At 39.9% G+C, this 21,973-nt stretch overlaps 3 protein-coding genes across 4 annotated transcripts; 1 reads left to right on the top strand and 2 right to left on the bottom strand.

The window, feature by feature from the left end:
- The first annotated feature begins 234 nt into the window (after positions 1–234).
- LOC115051035 (synaptic vesicle glycoprotein 2A-like) lies at positions 235–7,842 on the top strand. 2 transcript variants are annotated; one of them, XM_029514290.1, is made up of 12 exons: positions 235–844; positions 1,438–1,618; positions 2,228–2,379; positions 2,846–2,979; positions 3,148–3,237; positions 3,655–3,754; positions 4,543–4,627; positions 4,715–4,879; positions 4,977–5,110; positions 6,452–6,658; positions 6,743–6,902; positions 7,659–7,842. In XM_029514290.1, exons 1-12 carry the CDS (start codon positions 235–237, stop codon positions 7,840–7,842), a joined length of 2,202 nt encoding a protein of 733 aa, XP_029370150.1. The 2 variants fall into 2 exon arrangements, with proteins under 2 accessions (XP_029370150.1, XP_029370149.1); XM_029514289.1 differs by having other exon boundaries at positions 3,655–3,762; positions 4,539–4,627.
- A 4,782-nt stretch (positions 7,843–12,624) lies between these two features.
- On the bottom strand, positions 12,625–14,381 carry LOC115050613 (cathepsin S-like). The gene is made up of 7 exons (XM_029513533.1): positions 14,262–14,381; positions 13,817–13,939; positions 13,563–13,712; positions 13,230–13,454; positions 12,978–13,143; positions 12,799–12,901; positions 12,625–12,724 (listed from the first exon to the last, which is right to left on the bottom strand). The coding sequence occupies exons 1-7, from the start codon at positions 14,379–14,381 to the stop codon at positions 12,625–12,627; spliced, it is 987 nt and encodes a 328-aa protein (XP_029369393.1).
- A 904-nt stretch (positions 14,382–15,285) lies between these two features.
- LOC115051430 (cathepsin K-like) lies at positions 15,286–21,575 on the bottom strand. Its single transcript, XM_029514822.1, has 7 exons — positions 21,501–21,575; positions 21,386–21,398; positions 18,379–18,455; positions 16,829–16,957; positions 16,520–16,764; positions 15,776–15,911; positions 15,286–15,387 (listed from the first exon to the last, which is right to left on the bottom strand). Exons 1-7 carry the CDS (start codon positions 21,573–21,575, stop codon positions 15,286–15,288), a joined length of 777 nt encoding a protein of 258 aa, XP_029370682.1.
- Positions 21,576–21,973: the final 398 nt, after the last annotated feature.

The raw sequence follows: 21,973 nt of genomic DNA, 5'->3' as shown, positions 1-21,973 counted from the left end.
TCTGCCTTTATGACTGTTTAGATTATGATTCAATGATTAGAGAAAAAAAGCATTGACTTCAACAATTTATCTTTCCATTTTCTCCCCAGGCATAGGAGCCTGTTTTCAGGCTTGTGATTTGGGAGTCTCTTTGAATTTGTGAGGTGTATCCTGAACAATCTGACACACCAGCACGTTCAGGTGCCCTCTTTGCACGACGATCAACCACGTTCGCATCTTCTGAACCCATTTAAAATGGAGGAGGGCTACCAAAACCGGACCGCCTTTATCAAAGGTGCCAAAGACATTGCCAAAGAAGTGAAGAGGCAAGCCAGCAAGAAGGTCGGCCGTTCAGTGGATCGGATGAGCGATGAGTACAGCAAGCGCTCTTACAGCCGTTTTGAAGAGGACGACGATGATGACTACCCAATGCAAGGCAGCCAGGACGGAGGTTACTACCGTGGAGACAGCCAGGCGGCGAATGATGACGAGGGCGCCCACAGTGACTCCACAGAGGGTCACGACGAGGATGATGAGATCTATGAGGGCGAGTACCAAGGAATCCCCAGGGCGGATTCAGGAAAAGGGAGCCTGGCTGGAGGGCCAGGCTCGGTGGGGGCTGGGGCGCAGCAGTTCAGAGATATCGGGGTGTCGGAGGCAGAGAGGAGAAAAGACCAGGAGGAGCTGGCTCAACAATATGAGACTATTTTACAAGAGTGTGGTCACGGAAAGTTCCAGTGGACCCTGTACTTTGTTCTGGGTCTGGCTCTCATGGCAGATGGTGTTGAGATCTTTGTGGTTGGCTTCGTCCTCCCCAGCGCTGAGAAGGATATGTGCCTGTCTGAACCTAACAAAAGCATGCTAGGTAAGACTTTTACAGGTGATCATGTGAAATGTTCTCATTTCTTTATTTATTTTTTTAGTTCATGCGCAGCCAAAGCTCCACATAGCAAATGTTTTTAGTGCTATAAAGCTAAATTGTTGTCCAGGAAACTGAAAGTGCTGGTTGATGTGCCCTTTCACTATGATGAACATGGACAGTTTAGTTCATTTGGAGTCAAACACACATCGACATTCTGTTAAAAAGTCACAAAAGTATCAAGTGTGTATTAATCCACTGCTGAAAATAACCCCACCACAAAAAAAAACTGCTTTTATTTGCTTAGGACAATAAAAAAGAAGTGACCTGATATTTTACATACTTCGCCTTGCTCACTCTTTATCTTCAAACTAATATCTTTCTGATTTGTCAGAGCAACTGTCGACAGAATTAGCAGGAATAGAATAGGCAAACTCAAACAGTGAGGGAGAAGATGCCACCGCTGGCTCACATCTGTAGCAGAACAGAAAAGCAGTTGTAAAAATGGATAGAAAACAATGATAACATTTCTTGCCAAATAAAAGAGGAGTTGTTTTCCATTTGGATTCGTTGTTCCATTTTCTGTGCTGTCTCCGCAGGTCTGATTGTGTACTTTGGGATGATGGTCGGGGCCTTCCTGTGGGGGGCTCTTGCAGATCGGATAGGCCGCCGCCAGTCTCTTCTCATCTCTCTCTCCATCAACAGTGTTTTCTCCTTCTTCTCCTCCTTCGTTCAGGGCTACAGCACCTTTCTGTTTTGCCGGCTCCTCTCAGGTGTTGGGTAAATTGAAAAAATATTTATCCTTTTAAATTTTTGCTGAATTTGCTGGCTGCATTAACATTGAATACGTTGACATTTACAGGCAGTACATTTTTGTATCACATGAATTGCAAAATCAATTTATTTTCCATAGAAAATGTTTTGGTTTTTTTTGGCCAAGTCATTGGGTGCCAGACTGCAACATTTTAAGTTTAGAAACAAAACTGTTGTGGATATACTTCACTTTTGCGAAGTTTGCACACTGCAGCTCATTAACACCTTTGCATTATTAAAACAACAGCTTCTCTTGTTTAATGGAGTGGGAAATTGAGACACCAAAATCGTTTCCATTTGTGCCTAAATCAATCATTTTCCCGTTGAGCCTCTCTAAGCTAACTTTGCACCAGGGTGCTGAAGTGGAGAGAGATTGAAAATGACTTCACTGACAAAACAAAGCAAACCACTGCTGCAAATTAAAAGTTGAATGCTGGAAATTCAAGCTGTGTTGCCTCCAGCGAAGCTCAGGTTTGAAGTAGTTTTATTCTCATTCATGAAGTGAGATATCCAGCCAACCTAATCTCTGCATGTAGACCTTGAGTTCTGGGCTCAGTGGATTTCTGATCTTTGCAGGATCGGTGGCTCAATTCCTATCGTGTTTTCGTACTATTCTGAATTCCTGGCCCAAGAAAAACGTGGTGAACACCTCAGTTGGCTCTGCATGTTCTGGATGATTGGAGGAATTTATGCATCTGCTATGGCCTGGGCCATTATCCCACATTACGGTGAGTACGGTAACGTGTCCCCGAAATGATCAGGTTATGGTCTGTTATTTCTTCACTGTCAAGGAGAGCTCATCATCCCTCTTTTGTTTACTCATAAATCAATACTTAAATACCTTGGGGACTAAGCTAGCTGGCCTTTTTGCTGAGTGTTATTATGATTTAAGGCTTCGCCTGGCTCTATCCAAAAGTAATAAAATCTGCCCTCTGGATGAAGGCAGAGGTAACTAAATAACACGTTGTGACTTCTTTTTGTCTTTCTTCTTTTATATATTTTATTTGTGACTCTTTTCTATATTTTCAACCAAGAAAATGTCATCTGAAAGACAAAATGTTGAGTGTTGATGAATGAATTCAATAGATGTTGCTTAGCAGATATAGACACAATCCCTGAGTAAGATTAATAGTCTGAATGCGTTTCCCAAGGTCTTAAAATTTTGCCATGCTGTGTTTGTATTTGTTTCTCCAGGATGGAGTTTCCAGATGGGCTCAGCATATCAGTTCCATAGCTGGCGTGTGTTTGTGTTAGTGTGCGCATTTCCCTCTGTTGCAGCCATCGCTGCCCTCAGCGCCATGCCAGAGAGCCCACGCTTCTACCTGGAGGTCAGCAGATGTGTTTGTTCAGATTTTTTCCCTTTTTGGCAGTATTCACTGGTTTTGCTCTAGTGTGTACAAGTACAGTGTCTGAAATGAAACATAAATGGGACAAACATGCAGAAATACAATATAAAGTCTCGTAGAGTTCGAAGATCACTTTTTTCCTTCAAACAGAATGGCAAACACGATGAAGGCTGGATGATTCTGAAGCAAGTTCACGACACAAACATGCGAGCAAAAGGATACCCAGAAAGGGTCTTTTCTGTGAGTACTTCAATCACATACTATTTGTTCAGTACAATAAAATCCTTCAGGTGTGCGTTCCTTAAAACCACTGAGCTATAGAAGACCTTCATGACAAGGAGACTGAATATCATTTCAGTGTGTGACCTGACATGTATCAAAACAGCAGCAACAGACTTTCTGTTGAGACAACAACGGATTATTTCATTGCTTTTAGTGGTCAGGTACATGGAGACAGTGTTCAATTTTCTTTAACACCCACACATCTCTGTATTTTATATTATTGTTACCTATATTTATTAAATGTTATTACCTCTCCACGTGATGGCATTAAATTGTTATTTTCTCCGTCCGGAGCTCCCCTCTGGTTACCTCCAGAGATCTCCCAGTAGTTAGAAAACCACCACATCTGGCTGAGATCTGTCTCTCTCGTCCAAGGTCACTACAATCAAGACGGTGAAACAGATGGATGAGTTAGTGGACAGCGGAACTGACACGCCGGTCTGGCAACGCTACAGACTGAAGATTATGGGCCTCTCTCGACAGGTGCGTGAAGCTGACGAAACCTGAAGTCACATCATTTATTTATCTGAAGAAACTTGGCGACGAAAAGGATTCTGTCTCTTTGGCTGTGCAGCAGTTTCTTAACCACCACTACTTTTGTGGCCAAGTTTTAATAGCATGAAATGCCCCTGAGTGTTTTTAAATGCACTGTGATATATTTATTGAAGAACGTTATGAGGGTCAGGCCTTTCACATCCTGGGGCTGGCTGTAAAAGTGGAGCCTGTATAGGTGAAAACAGAGTGATACATGATTGTCTGTGTCTGACTTTGTGAGTGAATCAAACACACAAAAATTAAATTTTTATGGGTATTTTTAGGTACAAACAAACACGCACTCTCTCTTCTCTGTTGCGTTTTGTCTCTTTAAATTAAGTGAATGAACCTCAAACAAAGTTTTTGGCACTTGCTCTCTCTAATTCTCTCTAATGCGATTAAACAGGGATGTTTGTATTCAACCTTTAGGTATTTAAACCTACGTTTTTATTGTGTTGTACATTGTTGCAGCACCATTAATCTGGGTGGAAACGTTGTCGGCTTCATGCCTGATTTTAATTTGTATTCAGCCTACATTCTGCCCCGCAGACACCTACATCCTCAGTCTTCTAAATCGGCAGTCTCCTGCTAAGTGCCTACTGGGAAAGTTCTGGAAAATAACAGCTGAAGCATGAAAAAATATGGTTTTCTATGGAGTGCAAGAAAATTAGGAAAACCAGCACGGCTCCTGTCATGCTGTATCCTTTCCCGTTCATATGTTGCAGATACGGAAGAATATTCTCGCCTGCTTCAGCCCCGAGTATAAACGGACCACTTTCATGCTCATGGCTGTGTGGTTTACCATGTCTTTCAGGTAAAGACTCAGCGGGCTTTTGCCATATTATGAATCTTTCACTTTTACTCTGCCTCTGACGTGCTCTCAACTCTCCTAATATTTCAGCTATTACGGCCTGACGGTTTGGTTCCCTGACATGATCAAATACATCCAGAAGCAGGAGTATGACTCCAAGACAAAGACCTTCACTAAGGAACGAGTGGAGCACGTGACTTTCAACTTCACCCTGGAAAACCAAGTGCACCGCGAAGGACACTACTTTAACGATAAGTAAGTGTTTTGTAAGTATTATCTGATAAAGACGCAGAACTTTTCACAGACAGTCGATTATAAAACTTGAAATAAAATAATGCATCCTGTTCGCCAGGTTCCTCAACCTGAGAATGAAATCCATGGTATTTGAAGACTCTGTGTTTGAGGAGTGCTACTTTGAGGACATCACCTCTACACACACCTTCTTCAGAAACTGCACCTTCATTGCAAGCTTGTTCTATAACACAGGTAAATACCAAAGTGGACAGTCAGACTGTTTTAATTTTGCTCCAACTACTGGACCTAAGATTATTATTACTATTAGCTTTTTTTTTTTTCAAGATCACTTTTATGATAATTTCAGATTAAGTGTAAAATTTAAGTTGTTTTCATGAAACAATAAAATTGAGAGAGAGAGAGAGAGAAAAAAACAAGTGGAGGAGGAGGAGGACTGTTACCACGGTGACGTTCTGACACTTGTATCCCTGGGTTACACTGCAGCAATACTGTTACTGTAGCAACAAAAACAAACTCAGATCAGACGTTGTGATGACAGAGTGAAGGAATTAGATGTGAAAAAGTACTTTAATGGCACCTATGAGAGATTAGTCACTTTGGTGTGTTATTGTTGTGTTGTATTGTTGTGTTTTGTTGTAACTGTCCCGCGTGACATCACGCACTGTCCTATCCATCTGCTTGGTGGCTGTGAAAGTTTTAGTTTTGAATGATGATCTTCACTCCAACTGTTAAAGCAGATTTTACAGTAGCAGTGTTGCCAGTTTCATTCTTTTTGATGATTTCATTTGAGCTTCTGAAATATTATGAGAATTCAGCACTTTCATCCACCACTGGCTCCCCTCCATGAAACTGTTATTGGTTATTAGAAGCAGCTTCAGCAGAATCATGCGGTTTTCAGCTGCTATAAATGATATAGAGTGACAGGCCCCATAAACTTGGAGTGAAGCATTTTCACCTCTCCTGACCTTTCCTCATATTTTCTTTATAGAAAGTCTGGGAACAAAACCAGATAGTTTTCTTTCTGAATATGTTTTGACTGTGCAGATGTCCTGGGTGTGTCTGCTGGGAGACGGTCTTATCCATCCTTCTCCTGTTTAAGGAAGACTAATAATGTACCCAGAGGTGTAGGTGTAGTGTGAAAAATGCAGCGAAGGGCTTCAGTCGACAGATGAGAAGTGAGACAAGAAATGAGTAATGTAGTGATTCCATTAGACCCGAAGAATCAAGTGTAAAGAATGAGCTAAAGAATGTAACATGAAAAGACTGAATATATTAGTGTTTTAGTGATCCCATCCTACTTTTGTTGGATAATAATTTGTTCTACTTGCAGAGGAGGTAAAAGCATATTTTATAATGCATAAAAATTTTCATCAAACCCTGCAGTAGCAATTTAGATGGGTGTATTTGACATGCTTCCAACTACACCTCTCATCTCTCTGCATCTAATCCCCAGAGGAAATTACACCCTCACATTTATTTATCTCAAGGATTCATACAATTTTCTGAGTTTTATGATTCACTGCGATCAAGAATTAACACGTTGCTCTCTGGCGTTCCCGTTTTCGTCGTCAGATTTGTTCAAATACAGGTTCGTCAACTGTAAACTGGTGAACAGCACGTTCCTTCACAACAAGGAGGGCTGCATGCTCGACTTCAGCGACGACTTCAACAATGCCTACATGATATACTTTGTCAGCTTCCTTGGCACATTGGCAGTGCTGCCTGGCAACATCGTGTCAGCTCTGTTAATGGACAAAATAGGCCGTTTAAGGATGCTGGGTGCGTAAATCTAATCACTGCAGTTAATTCACTTGCAGCCATCGTGGGTATTTAACTTAACGTAACTCTCCTCCCTCCAAACAGCGGGATCCAGTGTCATATCATGTGTCAGCTGCTTCTTCCTGATGTTTGGGAACAGTGAGTCTGGGATGATCGCCCTTCTGTGTCTGTTTGGTGGCATCAGCATCGCTTCCTGGAACGCCCTGGATGTGATAACAGTGGAGCTCTACCCCTCCGATAAAAGGTAACAGGAGACCAGTTTTTCGCACTGCTGTCAGGATGAAAAAGAGCAGCTGGGTAATATAGAGCTGCTCTCATCAACGTCATTAAAAAATCAGCAAAGGCGGTGGATTGTGAAACTTGTACACAGTCGGGGTTTGCTGTCGAGACACGTGATGTTTTATCTTTCTTCCTGATTTAACTTTTGGGAAATGCACCAAACTAAGAACTAGAACAGATGAAAAACTGCTTTGTCTTACAAAAAAGTGTTGGTTGGCATCTCCACAAGATGTAAACTATACAAAAGTACCTGGATACCACTTTAGGGAGGTTTTAATAAAGTAATATTAATATTAATATAGTTTAATGATAAAATAAAGTCAGTTAACTCACTTAGTCATTAAAAGTATTATGCAATTTTATTAACTATCGTAAAAACAGTTTTTGTATCTTAGTAAGGTAACTTTATTTGTCAAATCTGTGGGATGCAAAAAGTCCTTTGTTTGCACTGCAGTGTTATGTATGTATATATATAAAGTTATTATCTTGTCTGCCATTTGTTTCACCTGTGGAACAACATCTAAAACTTTTTAGGAAAAAAAACATGATCCTTTTGACAGCTCCATATTTCTTATATTTCTCTTGTTATCTTTTATTTTGACTCCTAACAGCGAATAAGTCAGAAAAGAAATGCACACTGAGGGTCCATCGGCTTCAAGTGGTTCATAGATTGTTTTGGAAAACATATTATTTGTTTTTCTCCCTGTCTTCTTATCTGAAGGACCACAGCATTCGGCTTCCTTAATGCTCTCTGTAAGCTGGCAGCCGTCCTGGGCATCAGCATCTTCCAGTCATTTGTTGGCATCACCAAGGCCCTGCCCATCTTGTTTGCTGCCGGCGCGCTTGCTGCAGGTAGCTTCCTTGCAACTAAGTTGCCCGAAACACGAGGCCAAGTGTTGCAATAAAGCAGTTGACCAGCAGTGGGCAACAGAGTACAGCGGGAGTGTGTGTTTAACATCCTGAGCCCAAACATCCTTGAGAGCTGCAGTGCCGTCCCTCACACACCAACAGAGCAGACTGCCATCCCCATTGTAAGCCCAGAATCCTTTGAAATCTTTCAAACTCGAAACAGAGCCACAGAGATTAACAGAAGAGCATGCAGACGTAGAAATACCTGTGTCATGGTAACACACAAACAACTTTATTCCAGATGTGCCATCAGTTTTCACACTTCTGTAAAAAATTGTTTTACAGACGTGTAACACTAAAGGGGTCAGGAGGTATAGATGGAAATGCGCCATTCAGATAAAATGCCCTTAGATCTACATTGAAAAGACAGAGAGGTTAAATAAAACAGAGGCCATTTCAGGGGGAACGTGTGAAAACATTTAGTTCACTGGTATGTGACTGTGTTTTGCTGGATTTCATTGCTGCTTTTTCATTTGCAGTGACATTACTGACTCTCATGTCAGTAAAGTGTGTGTAAAGAGAAGTTTTTTTTTCCCCATTTGAGATGTCACATTTTTATCATGGTGATTGCTTTTCCTCTAAAAGATTCTTCATCACTGCCGACTACTGAAGCCAGATCTGAGGCCTTTTGACCAAATAATATGAAAACATTACAGCGGGGCTGAATTCATTCAGAAACAGACTCTCTCTTTTTGTTCCCTAACCCTAACCCCATTTCATAGCCTCAAAAAAGGAAGTGAAGATGCATTTCACAGGATTCTCAGTTGTAAATGGGATTATTTTGATCCAGTTCTTCGGTGTTCGATGTTAAACTAACATTTTTCCCTCCCTGTTGTTGAACCATACAGCTGTGGCAGTGTGACAATGTTCATGTCTGCAACATAGGAACGTCTGTGGGACGGATTTTGGTCAAGAGCTAAATGTGAGAGTAGATACAAAAAGTGTAATATTTGCTAAATTAGTGGCATGAGTGTGTTTATATGTGAGTGTGATGATCATGTGTGTGAAAGTGTGTGAATTACTCCTTCAAACGTCACCATCTCATGCGAAGCAGCACAACCGTGTCGGCCCGTGTTTTTCAGTAATTTTTTTTGTGATATTGAATCGCTCCATCAGCAGAATGTACGGAACAGCAGTCTCGCATTAATATGTTTATTTCAGAAAAAAAAAAAGACGTCAAATATAATTAATGCAGTAGCTCAGGTGTGGTAAAATGCTTGGACCACGTTTACAGCTAACATTATATTTTACCGCCACTGCACCAAAAAAATGACTGCACGAGCTGGATAATTTTCCATCCTACAGGAATAGCTCTTTCAATTAGCCTTAATATGAAAACATGTAATCAAATGTGTGAAAGTCCATTTTTTTATGTTGGAGACAAGTGGTTTTCCAAAAAAAGAAAAAAGAGAAAGGTCAACTCTACTTGGCCTTAATTTAAAAAATTACATTTTTGCCGAAATCATTTTTTAAATGATTTTCTGTTCTGCCTCAAAACAAATAAACATTTCCTTAAATGTGTGTGAAGCCCCTTAAAAAGTAACAGTAAGACTTCATTGGCCTAATAAGCACAAATCAAACAGGACCAAAAGAAGAAGGAGCAGCTACTGAAAACAGTCCTATTGGTCAGGCAGTGAACAAAGATTACAATTAATTTCAGTTTAAGGGCTCATATTCAGTCATTCCTTCACTGCCTCCATTTTTAATGCAAAAAGCTGTTCCCTCCTGCACAGTTCTGTTTAGCTGTCCTTAATGGTCCCATAAGTACGTTACTGTCTACTCTGACTTTGATCTGAATTGGACATAATCGCTCTAAAAGGAAAGCTAACTGAGTACCATTATTTATACACATCTCTACTTCAGTATCATTTCTCCAAAGGTGTACATTACTATGTGTGCTGACAATCAGTGAGTGATTTCATTGAGCTGCTTGAGTGTGAAGTTTTGACCTAAAGACATCCTCTGGATTGCTTGTATGTGTTCAGGATGTTAGAGGCTTTGGTGTTGTCTATTGATCACCCCCTAACCCCACATCACAAACACACACCCAGAAGATGGACGATGGACGTTATCTCAGCTACAGGAGTGTGTCTGCATGAACTCTGTGTGTGAGTGTGTGTGTGTGTGTGTGTGTGTGTGTCAGTGTGGCTGAGAAAGAAACTTAGAATAGTTTAAAGTTTAGCTCTGCTTAAAGACTGGATGCTGGGGAAAACTGGTACCCTGGCTTTATCCAGAGACGATGTGAAGAAATAGGCAAATAACGTGCCAGAAAACCACAACTGATTATTTTTACTGTTTAATCAGGAGTGTATATATAGAGTGAGAGAGGGATAAGCGAGGGGATATAAAATGTTAATTGGTGAGTTAAGAGACACATTTAGCTATTTTTAGGCAGAGCCAGGATAACACATCCCCTTATGCCTGGTCTTTATGCTAAACTAAGCTAACAGAGTGTGACAGACATGGGACTGGTATCAAGCAACGGAGAAGATGTTCATTCTCAAAACCTCAAACTATTCCTTTAGCATTGTCAACTCCAGATTGCGGTCAAAATTTTACCTCGCTGTTTGTGTGCAGGTCGTGTGTGTTCATTGACCTTTGTCTCATCTTGTTCATATTTGAGAGGCTGTTTGGATGTGTTGATGCGTGGATGTTTACGTGTGTGTGCGCATGTGTGCATGTGAGCGCACAAGCTGACTCTAAATCGTCTGTCACATATTTTTCTACTTTTTGCTGTCGCGGTGATGAATCCCTGTGATGAACACAGCTCAGTTGGGGACCACGGATATATATTTACACTATGAGAAGAAGAAGTTAAAAAAAAAAAAAAAAGACAATGCAATATATGCAGTGTAGAGATGTGTTGTTCTTCACAATGGACTTGGGTGCTCTTATGCTGAAACATTTCAGCCTTTAAAACAGATCCCATTAAAGACATCCAGTCTCTGAGATAGCGTGCGACCTATTCCTCTGTTTAGAAACGTGGTAAAAGGATCACATCTTAAATTAAGACAACTCTCCCCCCCCCAATCCTTCTGTATTCAACCAATTGTGACGCATGTTTGTATCGTACTGTCTGACTTCTTGGACGTCCTGTATGCCAGCTATTTTTGTCTAAAAGCAAGAACTTGTGTTTTCATTGTTGTATGATGGCCTAGATTTGTTGCTTGCAGTGATTGTTCTTAATCAAAGTGGGGTTAAAATTGGTGAAACTTGAGTATGTGTTCTGAAAGTAAGTTAGTGGTGACTGTGCTCCTTGTTTACCTTGGGCCCAGGTAGGAGGAGGCTTGTAATTGTGCAATTCATCTTGTCGCAGAGATACAAGATCTCTAAGGCCGGAAAAAGGGCAACGCACGTAAGTGTAGGGGGCTGAGATTGCTCGTTAACTGAGTGCAAAAAGTGCAATTTGACAAAAGCTTGTTTGTCCTCATGAGTCCATTTGCAAGGGGAAAGTGTAAGCAATAAAGTGGAGATTTTCCCCAATTCTGAATTAACAGGCAGGTTAAACTCAAAAGGACCACGGTTTCTAAACTTATCAAACGAGTGCCCCCTGTCAAAATGAAGTTCCTGTCCAAATGTAAAAGTTTACTATTTGGTGTTACCGTGTGTAGAATTTTGATTCTATATAAATATATATATATATATATATACACATATATATATATAAAAAGTATTAACTATGAACAATGTCACTGGTTTGAGTATAACAATGGCAGTGATAAATGGGATGTGGTAAAAAATAAAGCACCAGCCTGAGTACTTCAACCAATTATGATAGTTGGGTAAAGGGATGGAGGAATTTTTAAATGGCATGGTTTTTGTGATTTTCTCAGCTCAAGAGCACAAAGATCAGTCCTCAATGAATCTTGACAAAAGGACCCTTCTATGCCATAAAACCACTCCTTGGTCCGCAGAGAACTGCAAGAATCCTTCCCTGTAGTTTGGACTGAAGGAGTTACTGTTTTTTTCTTTAGTTTGACTCTGACCTGTTTAAATGCTAAAAGTTCTACTCTATATGTGAGTTCAATTTAAAAAAAATCATTGTGTACTGTGTGTTGAAACTGTAGATGTTCGTATGTGCAAGTTTGGACTTTGTGAACCAAAAGATCAAGGAAAACAAATCAAAAACAGAAAAAAAAAAAAAAAAAAAAAAAAAATTCTATATGACAAAAATCTATTGTGTGTTGTCTTTTTGTTTTGTAAACAGACTGAAATTCTTGGTAAATTCAGTATTTATTACTTCTGGATATTGAGAATATTTTAGTGATGCTGAAAAGGTGCTGTATTTATTTTATGTGAGTTGTTCGTTATGCTGGGATTTGCACTTTTGTGCCAATTATCCAATTCTCTGAAGACAATGATCATGAAAATAAAAACAGAAAAAATTGTTTGCATTATAAAGATCATTTTAATGTACTTGGTACAGGTATATGTACGTTAGACTGAAATGACCTTAATTGCAGCTACACACATGATGTTTCAGCCATCCTAATCGTAATTGTGATGACATGTCCTGTCCCTGATTTACATTTCCCGTTGTCCTATAGCTTTATCATAAACAGTGTTCCTGTTATTGCTTTGCTGGCGACTAATGGCTGACCAATTCAGTCATTTCCAACATTTTCCCCTCCCTGATGTGCCCTTAGACCATTTAGATGTCAGTACTTCATTACATTTTTCAAATTTAGGAGTCAATATTATAGAATCAAACTCTTGAAGAAAAATCCAAATGATCTGAGATTCACAGTACAACATAAAAACTTCAGGCCGTCTGCCGATTACATGATGGGGTAACAGGCGTAGAGTGCAATGCCACAGTGGTTGTCTCGGTTTCTCGCCATCTTGACGTAGCCTTCGTCACCGTAGTTTGTGCCCCAACTATAAAACGTATTAAAAAAATATATATTAAAAATCAGAAAATAACAGAGCCAAAATTTTAATTCCAGACTAACCTGTTTTTGACCAGCCAGTAGTCATGTCCTCTCTCGTTGCCATAACCCACAGCCAGCACGCCGTGGTTTACATCATGACTGCATTTGTGGTCAGTGTATACACCTGTTGGGCCACACAGAGACGTAGAAAATAAACACTTCTGCAACCAACCGTAAACTTGATCTTGAGAACCACTCACCATGACGGTAGAAGATAAACTTTGGTCTGGAGGCATCGATTGCAACAGATATTGGGCCGATGGTAGCCAAGGCCGCTTTCAACACAAGCTCATCTCCCTTCGGTAACAAGGCATATTTGGAGCATTTAGCAGCCAGATAGTCCGGGTTATATTTGCAATAACCAACCTGAAAAGAAACAAAAACACATTTGAACTTTAAAAACATTCACTGACAATCTTCATTTCAAATATACAGTTGCTCATTTGACTCACCATGCCAGTATATGGATAAGCTGCATCCGAGTCAATGCCTCGGTTTTTAATAACATACTGGAAGGCATTTGTCATGAAGCCACCATCACATCCACGGTTTCCATATTTTCTGGAGCAGTCGACCAGATTTTGAGGACTGAGGGACATCAGGACTCCTGTAGATCTCTTGAGTTGCCCCTCAAGAGCACCAACTGCACTGAAGGCCCAGCAGGAGCCACAAGAACCCTGGAAGTGAGCAAGACTTCTCATTAAGGAAACGGGGAGCAAACCTAAACTGTCAACAGGTACAGATCTTTTGTGTTGATGTCTAATGGCTCCATTTTACAGCCTGACCTGCATTTTGACCTCAGTTACAAGGCCTTTCTCCCTCCAGTCCAGTGACACCGGTAAAGTAGCATTGAGTTCGTTCAAGCTAAAGGGATTTCTCTCCAGATCATATGGTACGATGGTGCCAGTCAATGTGCCCATAACCTCCTCAGTAGTCTTTAAATAATTAATAATTTAAAAAATTAAATATAAAAAACACACTTTACATGGTTTTATGAAACATACATACAGCAATATGAAACAAAAATTGCTCTAGTCACCAGGTCTCCCAGGTGGTTCATTGCTAATTCGTAGGTATGCAAGCCCAGAGATGCCTCTAGATTGTGGACATTGATCAGTTCCAAGTTTTTTTCCCATATCTGACGACGACCCAACTCCTCAAGCTGGAAAACAGAACCATTCAAACATTATGCATTATACGTGACAGTATATTTGTCACAAAAAAAAAAAAAATTGTCACTTTGTGCGATGTCTAGAAAATTAAGTAAAAGAGTAGTAGTAGTAGTTTTCTTCAAATCCAAATATATTACCTTTAAACTTAAAAAAAACAAACAAAAAAAAACACAACAACAAAAGTAAAAAAGTAAAAGTAAGTAACCTTAGTTTAGATTTATAAGCAAATGACTTCATTCACAAAAAAGACAGAATACCCTTAAAGCACGACAACTTTAAATGACTTGGTCAACGGGGACTCAAGACATTTACCTCATGTGAATACACTTTCTTATGCATTTTCTTCCATAGCTCCCAGTGATGATCCAGTCCAGTCTTGGTAACAGCTGCTGTCAATCCACACAAAATGGTGAAAAGCAGAATCCAAAACATATCCAAATCCAGGAACGGGAAGAACTGCTCACTGAACCAGAACTGAGGCCAGCAGATGATTTATAAAAGCCTGCAGACCTCAGGGTCTCAAGATTTGATTGCACAGCTGAAGCAGCTTCATACAACTGCAGGTGATGACAATCAACATTTGGAAGCAGCAGAAACACCACAACCAGAGTAAGTTTCTGCATCTCAGAGAGCTGTGGTACGTGCGTGCGTGCGTGCGTGCGTGTGTGTGTGTGTGTGTGGACACAACAACACAGAATAACATTGAAGAGTAATGTTTTTGCACTCAACAGATGCTGTATTTTTTTCATTACCATCAGACTTTTATTTGGTAAGTAATTTTAGATAGATTGATATTTATTGCCCTTTTCACAATATGTGTTTCCACCTTCCGTACAGCTGCAATAAGAGATTACACAAACAGACAGAGACATCAGTGCATCAACATATACACATCTAATCCCTAACCATACCTGTAGGCATTCCACCACATGGAAGTCTTGTGGAACCCATTTAAAAAAAAAAAAAGGTACATAATAATTCATGTTTTTCATAGTTTGAGTAGAATTGAAATATTCTAAATATCGCCGTAAGAGGCTACCACAACAGGTATTTTGTGAAACTTACTTTTAAATGCTTCAGAAACCTGCCATTTTTAGGGTTAAAAATAAAAGTCCCAAACAACTCGTTGATGGCACTCAATGAAATAAGATATGATTAATGATTTCACAGTATTTTACAGAACTGGGTCGACAGCAAAGCTGGCTTGCAGGTCACATGAAGCCTTCCTTTCCCCACTCAGTGCCCCCACTGAAACAATCCGTTTCACATCTAATGTTGGCCATCCACGTGTAAGCACATACTTCTTTCCCTAGGTGGGGTAATAGGGTAGACAGTTTTAAATGTTATTTAACCATCCAGTCCGGTTCGCCCGTTCTCCGTAGCCCGCCACCAGGACGGTGTTATTTTTGAACCTTGGGCTGCAGTCGGGGGCATTGATCTTACAGTTTAGTCACATGTTACAGTGCCAGGGAAAATGTAATTTAAATTGATAAAATGTCACAAACCGTCTTTTACCCTGACTTTGGTATTATGTGTGTCTGCTGATAATTAACAGTTGCTTTTGTGGCTCTCAGTAAACAGGGATGTTTTGGCTTCGGGCTTTACAGACTTCCTGTCTACTACAGTAATATGATAGTTCATCTTGTGAAGTCAATTACGACTTTGTTCCTCTCTCCTGACTGCTTTCATGTCTGCTCACATTTTTTGCCTCTTAGCTGGGATCGGTTTCAGAGAAATGTTTAAATCTGAAATATGACTGTGTACGTCATGTCCAGTAACAAATGTAAGGAGCTACAGATAAAGCTTTTGGTTTTCACAGCTCGTACTTGGTGCAACATGGTTGCATTAACTGACTTTGATCCAACTCTTTCAGGCTGACCTCCACTGTAGTGAGGGCAAGATGGCAGCATGGCGTTCACAGCCACAGCAACAAGTGCAGTCGGAGAGGTAAGCAACCTAACCCTAACCCGATAAACAAACGGAAAACACATTATTGATAATCATTTAGTGCATCACCTTTTCTGCGTGACATTCATCAGCTGTCATTTGTCGTAGTTTCCTCATTATATTTCTTATCGCATGTAAAAAAAATTATAATTGTCACAAGGTTAACTTGATTGTGCTCTTTCAAGACGTTTATCACATTTTAACTGTCAAATTTTTAGAAGTCACATATTCGTGAGCTCTAAAACTGAGCAGCCTTATTTGACATTCACATGTCATGCAGCAGCATGGTACAGTGGGTAGTACTGTCCCCTCGCAGGAAGAGGGAGCTGGGTTCGAGCGCCTGTGGAGTTGGTATGTTCTCACTGTGTGTCACGAATACTCTGCTGATCTGGCTTCTTCCCACAGCCCAAAGATTTGCATGTTTGGTGGATTTTGTGAATCCAAAATTGGCGTCATGCATGAATGATTGTTGGTGTCTGCCCTGTGATAATCCAGAGACCTGTCAAGCGTGGCACCCGCTCTCACCAAATGTCAGATGGGATTTGATCCAGCCACCCTGAGACTGGCACAGATAATAATGGCTTTATTTATTATATATATATATATATATACACATAACATACATTAGTTTCTCAGGACAACCTGGCACAGGTTCGTACAGGTAAAATTTCAACGCCTCCGTTGTGGAGATGTATTTTAAAGCTTTGGAGATGTATCCTCCTTTACAGTCGTGGTTTCCATCGATGGTGCTGCAGTCCACCAAGTTCTGTGGATTCAGAGGAACAAGGGGACGCCTGTTCGTTTGTTCCTTCATCTGTGCCTCAAGAGCTCCCACAGAGCTGAAGGCCCAGCAGGACCCACATAACCCCTTTAAAAAAAAAACAAAAAACTAAAACTAAACTAATTTCTCTCCTTTGAATAGCTGATCTCACTCGGTTTTGTGCTTCGTTCTGTCCACACTTTGGGGTGTTGATAAACAATTCCTTGAGGGTGCCAACTGTGACGTTAACTGGCTCTTCCAGCTTCAAGCTGTTCAGCTTCTCATTGATCTCCTCGGCTGTCTTCATAGAAAAGTGGCTGGTAAATATTAAGAAATGCGCATGATGCTCTTTACAGCAGTGCTCTTCTCAGGCACTGTTTCCTTCAGCAGCTTTTATTTTATCTATCACATTGCAAGGCCACGCACCTTCCCTTCTTTTGCTTTTTTGGAGTCATCTGTGGGGCCTATAACACACTGTGGATCTCTGAGTGCAAGCCAAAAGCTCAAGTGTGTCGTCGTTGCCAGTTTCCTGCTGAGCTAACATGTCACACCCATACAAGGCTCCACTCCTCAGGCTTCCTGCCGTCTTCAGGCTCAAAATAAAATATTAATCCTCCTCTCTCCAGCCCCTTCCAGTGCAGCTTTGTAACGCCCTCCCTCCTTTCCTTATCTGCATTTTTACTCCACAAACCTTCATTCCCACACTTCAGATCAAGCACCCACATTTTAACACCTGCTTAAATATCCTTAATGACAGTCCAAGGATATTTTTCAGGCTTATTTATACCTTTGTGCCTTATCATGATAATCCTTTACGAAGCAGAACATTTCATTTAATTCATACATCAGGAGTTATTAGTGTTAATATTATCGTTTTTAAGATGAATAATTCTCCCTCCATATATGTCTTCAAATGCTAGAATTAAAGTATTTTACAGTGTTTTAACATATGATGCGATTTTGTCAGCCTTACCAGATATAATATTGGTCATATAACAGTCCAGATTGGCCCAGTCTATACAGGATTATTTTAATCAGATTGTATAAAGGAAGATTACAGCAGCAATATACATTAGGTTTTAAATGAAGCCACACGGGGCAGGTTGAATTTCAGACTAACGTTGCTGGTCAGCGTGTAAGTCACCATCTTCCACTAAAAAAGGTTAATGAATGAGAATGCACTTCAGGTAGTGATGTCCAGTGTCTACACATGCAGATCATGTGAGGGAGGTGCAGGTGGTGGAGTGTTTGTGCTAAAATGTTAGTTGCTGGCTTGTAACCACAAGGGGGCACTTGGATACGTTCATGACCTGAAAAACCCCGTTCTGGTTCTGTAGACTGTCAACTGACTCAGTTATTGTAAATGTTTTAAATTATTGTTCGCTCATGTTTTTTGTCAGGAAAAAAAAAAAACTTAAATCATATTGTACAAGCAATAATTTGGTTTTCAATTATTATGACATAAAATCCAAAAGGGAAAATGGACAGTTGCATTGTTTTTCAAGAAGTGAGAACACATGAGTCTATAAAAAATAAGTAAAACTAAATAAAAGTTGTAAAATTAAAATAAAAGTGAAAGGGGAAAAAAGTCAGTCTGTTGGAATGGATCCTGTTAATGGAGTCATCATCCAATATTCACTATCCACAATGAAAAATTAGGAGGGCCTGCTAAAGACCAGAAGCTGCTGTGTTGTGTGCAGATGGCCTGAAGCAGAGTCGTACCCTGTCAGCCAGGTGGTTCAGTCCCACGGTGAAGCTGTATTTTCCTGCTTGTGTCTCGGCACCAAGTGAGAATTCTTCTGCCGTACAAGATTTACAAAATTTAACAAGTCACTAGGAAAACAAGGAGCAGCTCTGGCTCTCATGTCTGTCTTTCTAACGGCTCAATCAAAACATCAGCCTCAGTCCATTATCAGGTTCATTTCTGAGTAGAAAATATTCACTTCAATCTCTCCACTTCCACTTCTGGACTCCCACTCACCACACAGTGGTAGAATTTGTAAAAAGTTTCCTCAGTAGATAGAAATGACAATAGTTTAAACTGTTTGTGTGCGCTCAAACAAACAAATGAACCTTAGAGGGGAAAATTCAGACATAATTTAACATAACATTTAACATAAGGATGATTTGTTATAACTTGCATAGTTTAAATCTGTGGTCTCCAAACTGAAGGCCGGCACCCACTGGTGGGCTGCCAAGGTGCTGCAATTGTCCTTACAAAACAAAATAATTTAGATAAAAAAAAAAAAAGTCACTACAGAAAATATAAATGTTTTTAAAATTTCTATTCAATTATCTAACTATACTGAGCCAGCCGATGGAACTTTTAAATTGTCACTGGGTGGACCAGTTTGTGACTGGACCCCAATGAACACTCCAATGCATTACAAGATTACATTCATAAGAATAACTGGAGCATCAAAACTGACAGCTGGTTGGCCACAGGAAGAAGTGAAAGGACGTGTAGAAGACAGATGGTGACTCAAATAAGATTTGCTTCCCGTCCTTTCAGATATGAAATTGAATGTTACCGTTCAGGTATAAAGTGCTCTGAGAACATTTTACTCTTCTGCGTTGTCGTGACTTCAGATGTGGGTCACCAATATCCTTTTGAGATTTTGAAGTGGGTTGTCAGTTTGAAAATGTTAAAATAAAATATCCCGATTTTCTTATTCAGAATTTAACATTGAGCTGTGTGTGACCATCCTCTTGATAATGAAAAGATGACACACACTGCTAAAGAGTTTGCAGATTTCTGGCGCTGTCACACAGTTTGCGAAAAGAGCAGCAGTTACTTTGAACCCTCAGAGGTCGAGACTATAAGTTTGGGATTAATTATTATTAACTGGTTGAAGCAGATGGCTGTCGTCCCTGAGTCTGGTGCTGCTCAATGCCTCTGCTGCCTGTTAAAGGGGAGTTATTTCATGTTAATATTTATTGTCATGCGTGGCTGCTCTAGGTGAAATTGGTGTGAAAAACAAAAAAACAGAAACCACAAATTGATGCTTGTTTTTTAAAAGTTGGCTTCAGCAATTGCTCAGAAAAATGAATAATATTGTTATTAAATAAGCTTTAGCTAACATTACTTAAGAAAGGCTGGCTAGCTGTTCCCATCTGTTTCCAGTCATTATGCTAAGCTAGGTTAAAAAGCTGTAGCTTGTTTTTTTTTTTTTTTTTTTAAACATACAGAGAGAGTGGTATTAATCTTATGTACCTCTCAGTAACAAAGTAAATTAATATATATATATATTTTTAAATCTCTAATTTCAAAACATCTTTTTATTTAATCTAGAAACATAACAGGAGTCCACACTGCGGGGATCAACAATGACGCAACAATATCATGATTTGATAAAAGGACAGGATGATATTATGCAATGTGGAGCTCTGATTTGGCCGAGGCAGTAATTGGCGTCCCTCTCTGATCTTTCCTTTTCCTGAATCCGGGCTTGGACAGAGATTCGCTGATGAACACAGGTTCCCTGAGGTACCAGATGGTAAGTTACTGACTCAGCACAGGCTCTTTTTCTGTGGTGATCGGCCTTTGGGTCAACACACCACATAATCCTGCAGCTAAGCAGAGAGTCTGAAAGCTCCACTCAAACACTCTTGTTGAATCTGCAGTAAGCAAAGCTAATTAAATTATTGAAGATGGCATTAACGAGTGAAGCAGCGTGGGTGTACCGAGCAGCTAAAACCGAAAGTGGAGAAATTCACAAATGAATTTACACACCTTATACTTATGAGCCAATAACTCAAGTCTTTGTGAGATGTGGGATGATATTCAGTGTCAGAAGAGAAAAGTAACCCATTTTTCTGTCAAATGCATCAAAGAAGATATTACCTCCCCCATCCTCTTATGGACACATAGATTTATGGTAATGCAGATTTTGAATCTAATCAGCTGATGTATTCAAGGACACTTGTTGTATAATTGCGGGAAAGTGGAGCCCCTCTATAAGCACCTCTATGTACCTCTATCCATATAGTGAAAATGGGGAAATAAAATAGTAGAGCCTTGCTTGGATCATGTAATACATAAAGTATTTCCTCACACAGGTACTCATTGTCTACGTTTAAACACAAGGTCTCCAATTTAAACTTGTTCTTTTTTTCTAAATTACATGACTGTCATTTGAGTTAACCAAATAACTCAATTTTTAAATAGTTCCTCCTCCTTTATGATAACGTATAAGTAAAATGAATGTGGGGTTATCCGTCCATCTTCCTCCACTTATCTGAGGCCGGGTCGCAGGTAATATGGAACTATTCAATAATATATTAGACTGCACTGCAGTGCAACTTTAATTCTTTAGTTTTATTTGGGTTTTTTATTATATGCTTTTTTTATTTTAGCTAATTTCAAATGGCCACATATTTATATTGTATCATATATTATGTTGTATGTATATTGATCATGGTGCATGATTCATTTCTTGATTGTGAAGACTGCGTTAATATTTTTCTATTGTCAGTTGTTTCAGCATTACCTGCAGTGTCAGTGGTGTTCAGTTTTGTTTCAGGGCTGTGCAGAGACCTTTACTTTGGAGGTCCCCAAAGTTAAAAAGGGGCACAAGGACCAAGATTGTGAAACAGCATCCAAGACCGGAGCACATTACACCATTAAGACTGCACTATTCAATACCACAAAAAAAAAATACTCACACGCAACACTGGAGTTAATAATCCCGTCTTCGCTATGAATTTATAATTTATCATCATAATCTACCTTTTGAAGTGCTCTGAGAGAAAGAAAGATAAAAAGATATTCAGTTATTTCCAAGTGTCTGTGCCTAAAATCATTCCCATCTGGTGTTGCTCCTAAATCTCTGCCTTTGGCTGACCTGCTGCTGCCTCCTGTCATCCAGTGCAGCATGTTGGATGAAGTCCAGGTCCTGGTGCATATAATCCCGCAGCATGCACCGAGCACTCGCATGTTAGTCCAGAGCCATATTGTTGTTGCCATGCGGATAGTGAAGCAACAGGGGAACTGAGCTGCAGCAACACACTATTTTGGAGTCAAAAATCTTCAGAAGAATGAAGCTCCCTCGTTGTGCTGCGTCTGTCTGTTTTCTCCAAATTTCAGGTTTCATTTGGATGTATTTTTGAACAACAGGAGGCTATGAGTGGGAGATGACTGACCTGAAGTAGTGCCCTGCTCTTTAGATTCTCTTTACTTGTCAAGAAATATATCCAGAGACAATTTCAATGAAAATAGCGCTTATTTGCTTTTTTTTTTTTTCCTTCAGTAAACTGTGAAATGGATCCATGACAATTTCACATCAGACAGTGAGTTACAATACTTAATTTTCTGCTT

The sequence above is a fragment of the Echeneis naucrates genome, chromosome 11, assembly GCF_900963305.1.
Source record: "Echeneis naucrates chromosome 11, fEcheNa1.1, whole genome shotgun sequence".
In the NCBI taxonomy this organism is placed as follows: domain Eukaryota; kingdom Metazoa; phylum Chordata; class Actinopteri; order Carangiformes; family Echeneidae; genus Echeneis; species Echeneis naucrates.
Note: the sequence above shows the minus strand (reverse complement) of the source record. Positions and strands in the feature narration are given on the sequence as shown.

Excerpts from the sequence above, each read along its gene's own strand:
- LOC115051035 (XM_029514289.1), top strand. The coding sequence starts at position 235 with ATGGAGGAGGGCTACCAAAACCGGACCGCCTTTATCAAAGGTGCCAAA. Across the intron at positions 1,619-2,227 it reads CGGCTCCTCTCAGGTGTTGG|GATCGGTGGCTCAATTCCTA; the intron begins GTAAATTGAAAA and ends TGATCTTTGCAG. Across the intron at positions 6,903-7,658 it reads CTCTACCCCTCCGATAAAAG|GACCACAGCATTCGGCTTCC; the intron begins GTAACAGGAGAC and ends TCTTATCTGAAG.
- LOC115051430 (XM_029514822.1), bottom strand. The coding sequence starts at position 21,575 with ATGCTGCGGGATTATATGCACCAGGACCTGGACTTCATCCAACATGCT. Across the intron at positions 16,765-16,828 it reads AGAACGAAGCACAAAACCGA|GGGTTATGTGGGTCCTGCTG; the intron begins GTGAGATCAGCT and ends TTTTTTTTAAAG. Across the intron at positions 15,912-16,519 it reads GGTTGTCCTGAGAAACTAAT|GGTTAGGTTGCTTACCTCTC; the intron begins GTATGTTATGTG and ends TTATCGGGTTAG.
- LOC115050613 (XM_029513533.1), bottom strand. The coding sequence starts at position 14,381 with ATGTTTTGGATTCTGCTTTTCACCATTTTGTGTGGATTGACAGCAGCT. Across the intron at positions 13,455-13,562 it reads TAACTGAGGTCAAAATGCAG|GGTTCTTGTGGCTCCTGCTG; the intron begins GTCAGGCTGTAA and ends GCTCACTTCCAG. Across the intron at positions 12,725-12,798 it reads TACTGGCTGGTCAAAAACAG|TTGGGGCACAAACTACGGTG; the intron begins GTTAGTCTGGAA and ends TACGTTTTATAG.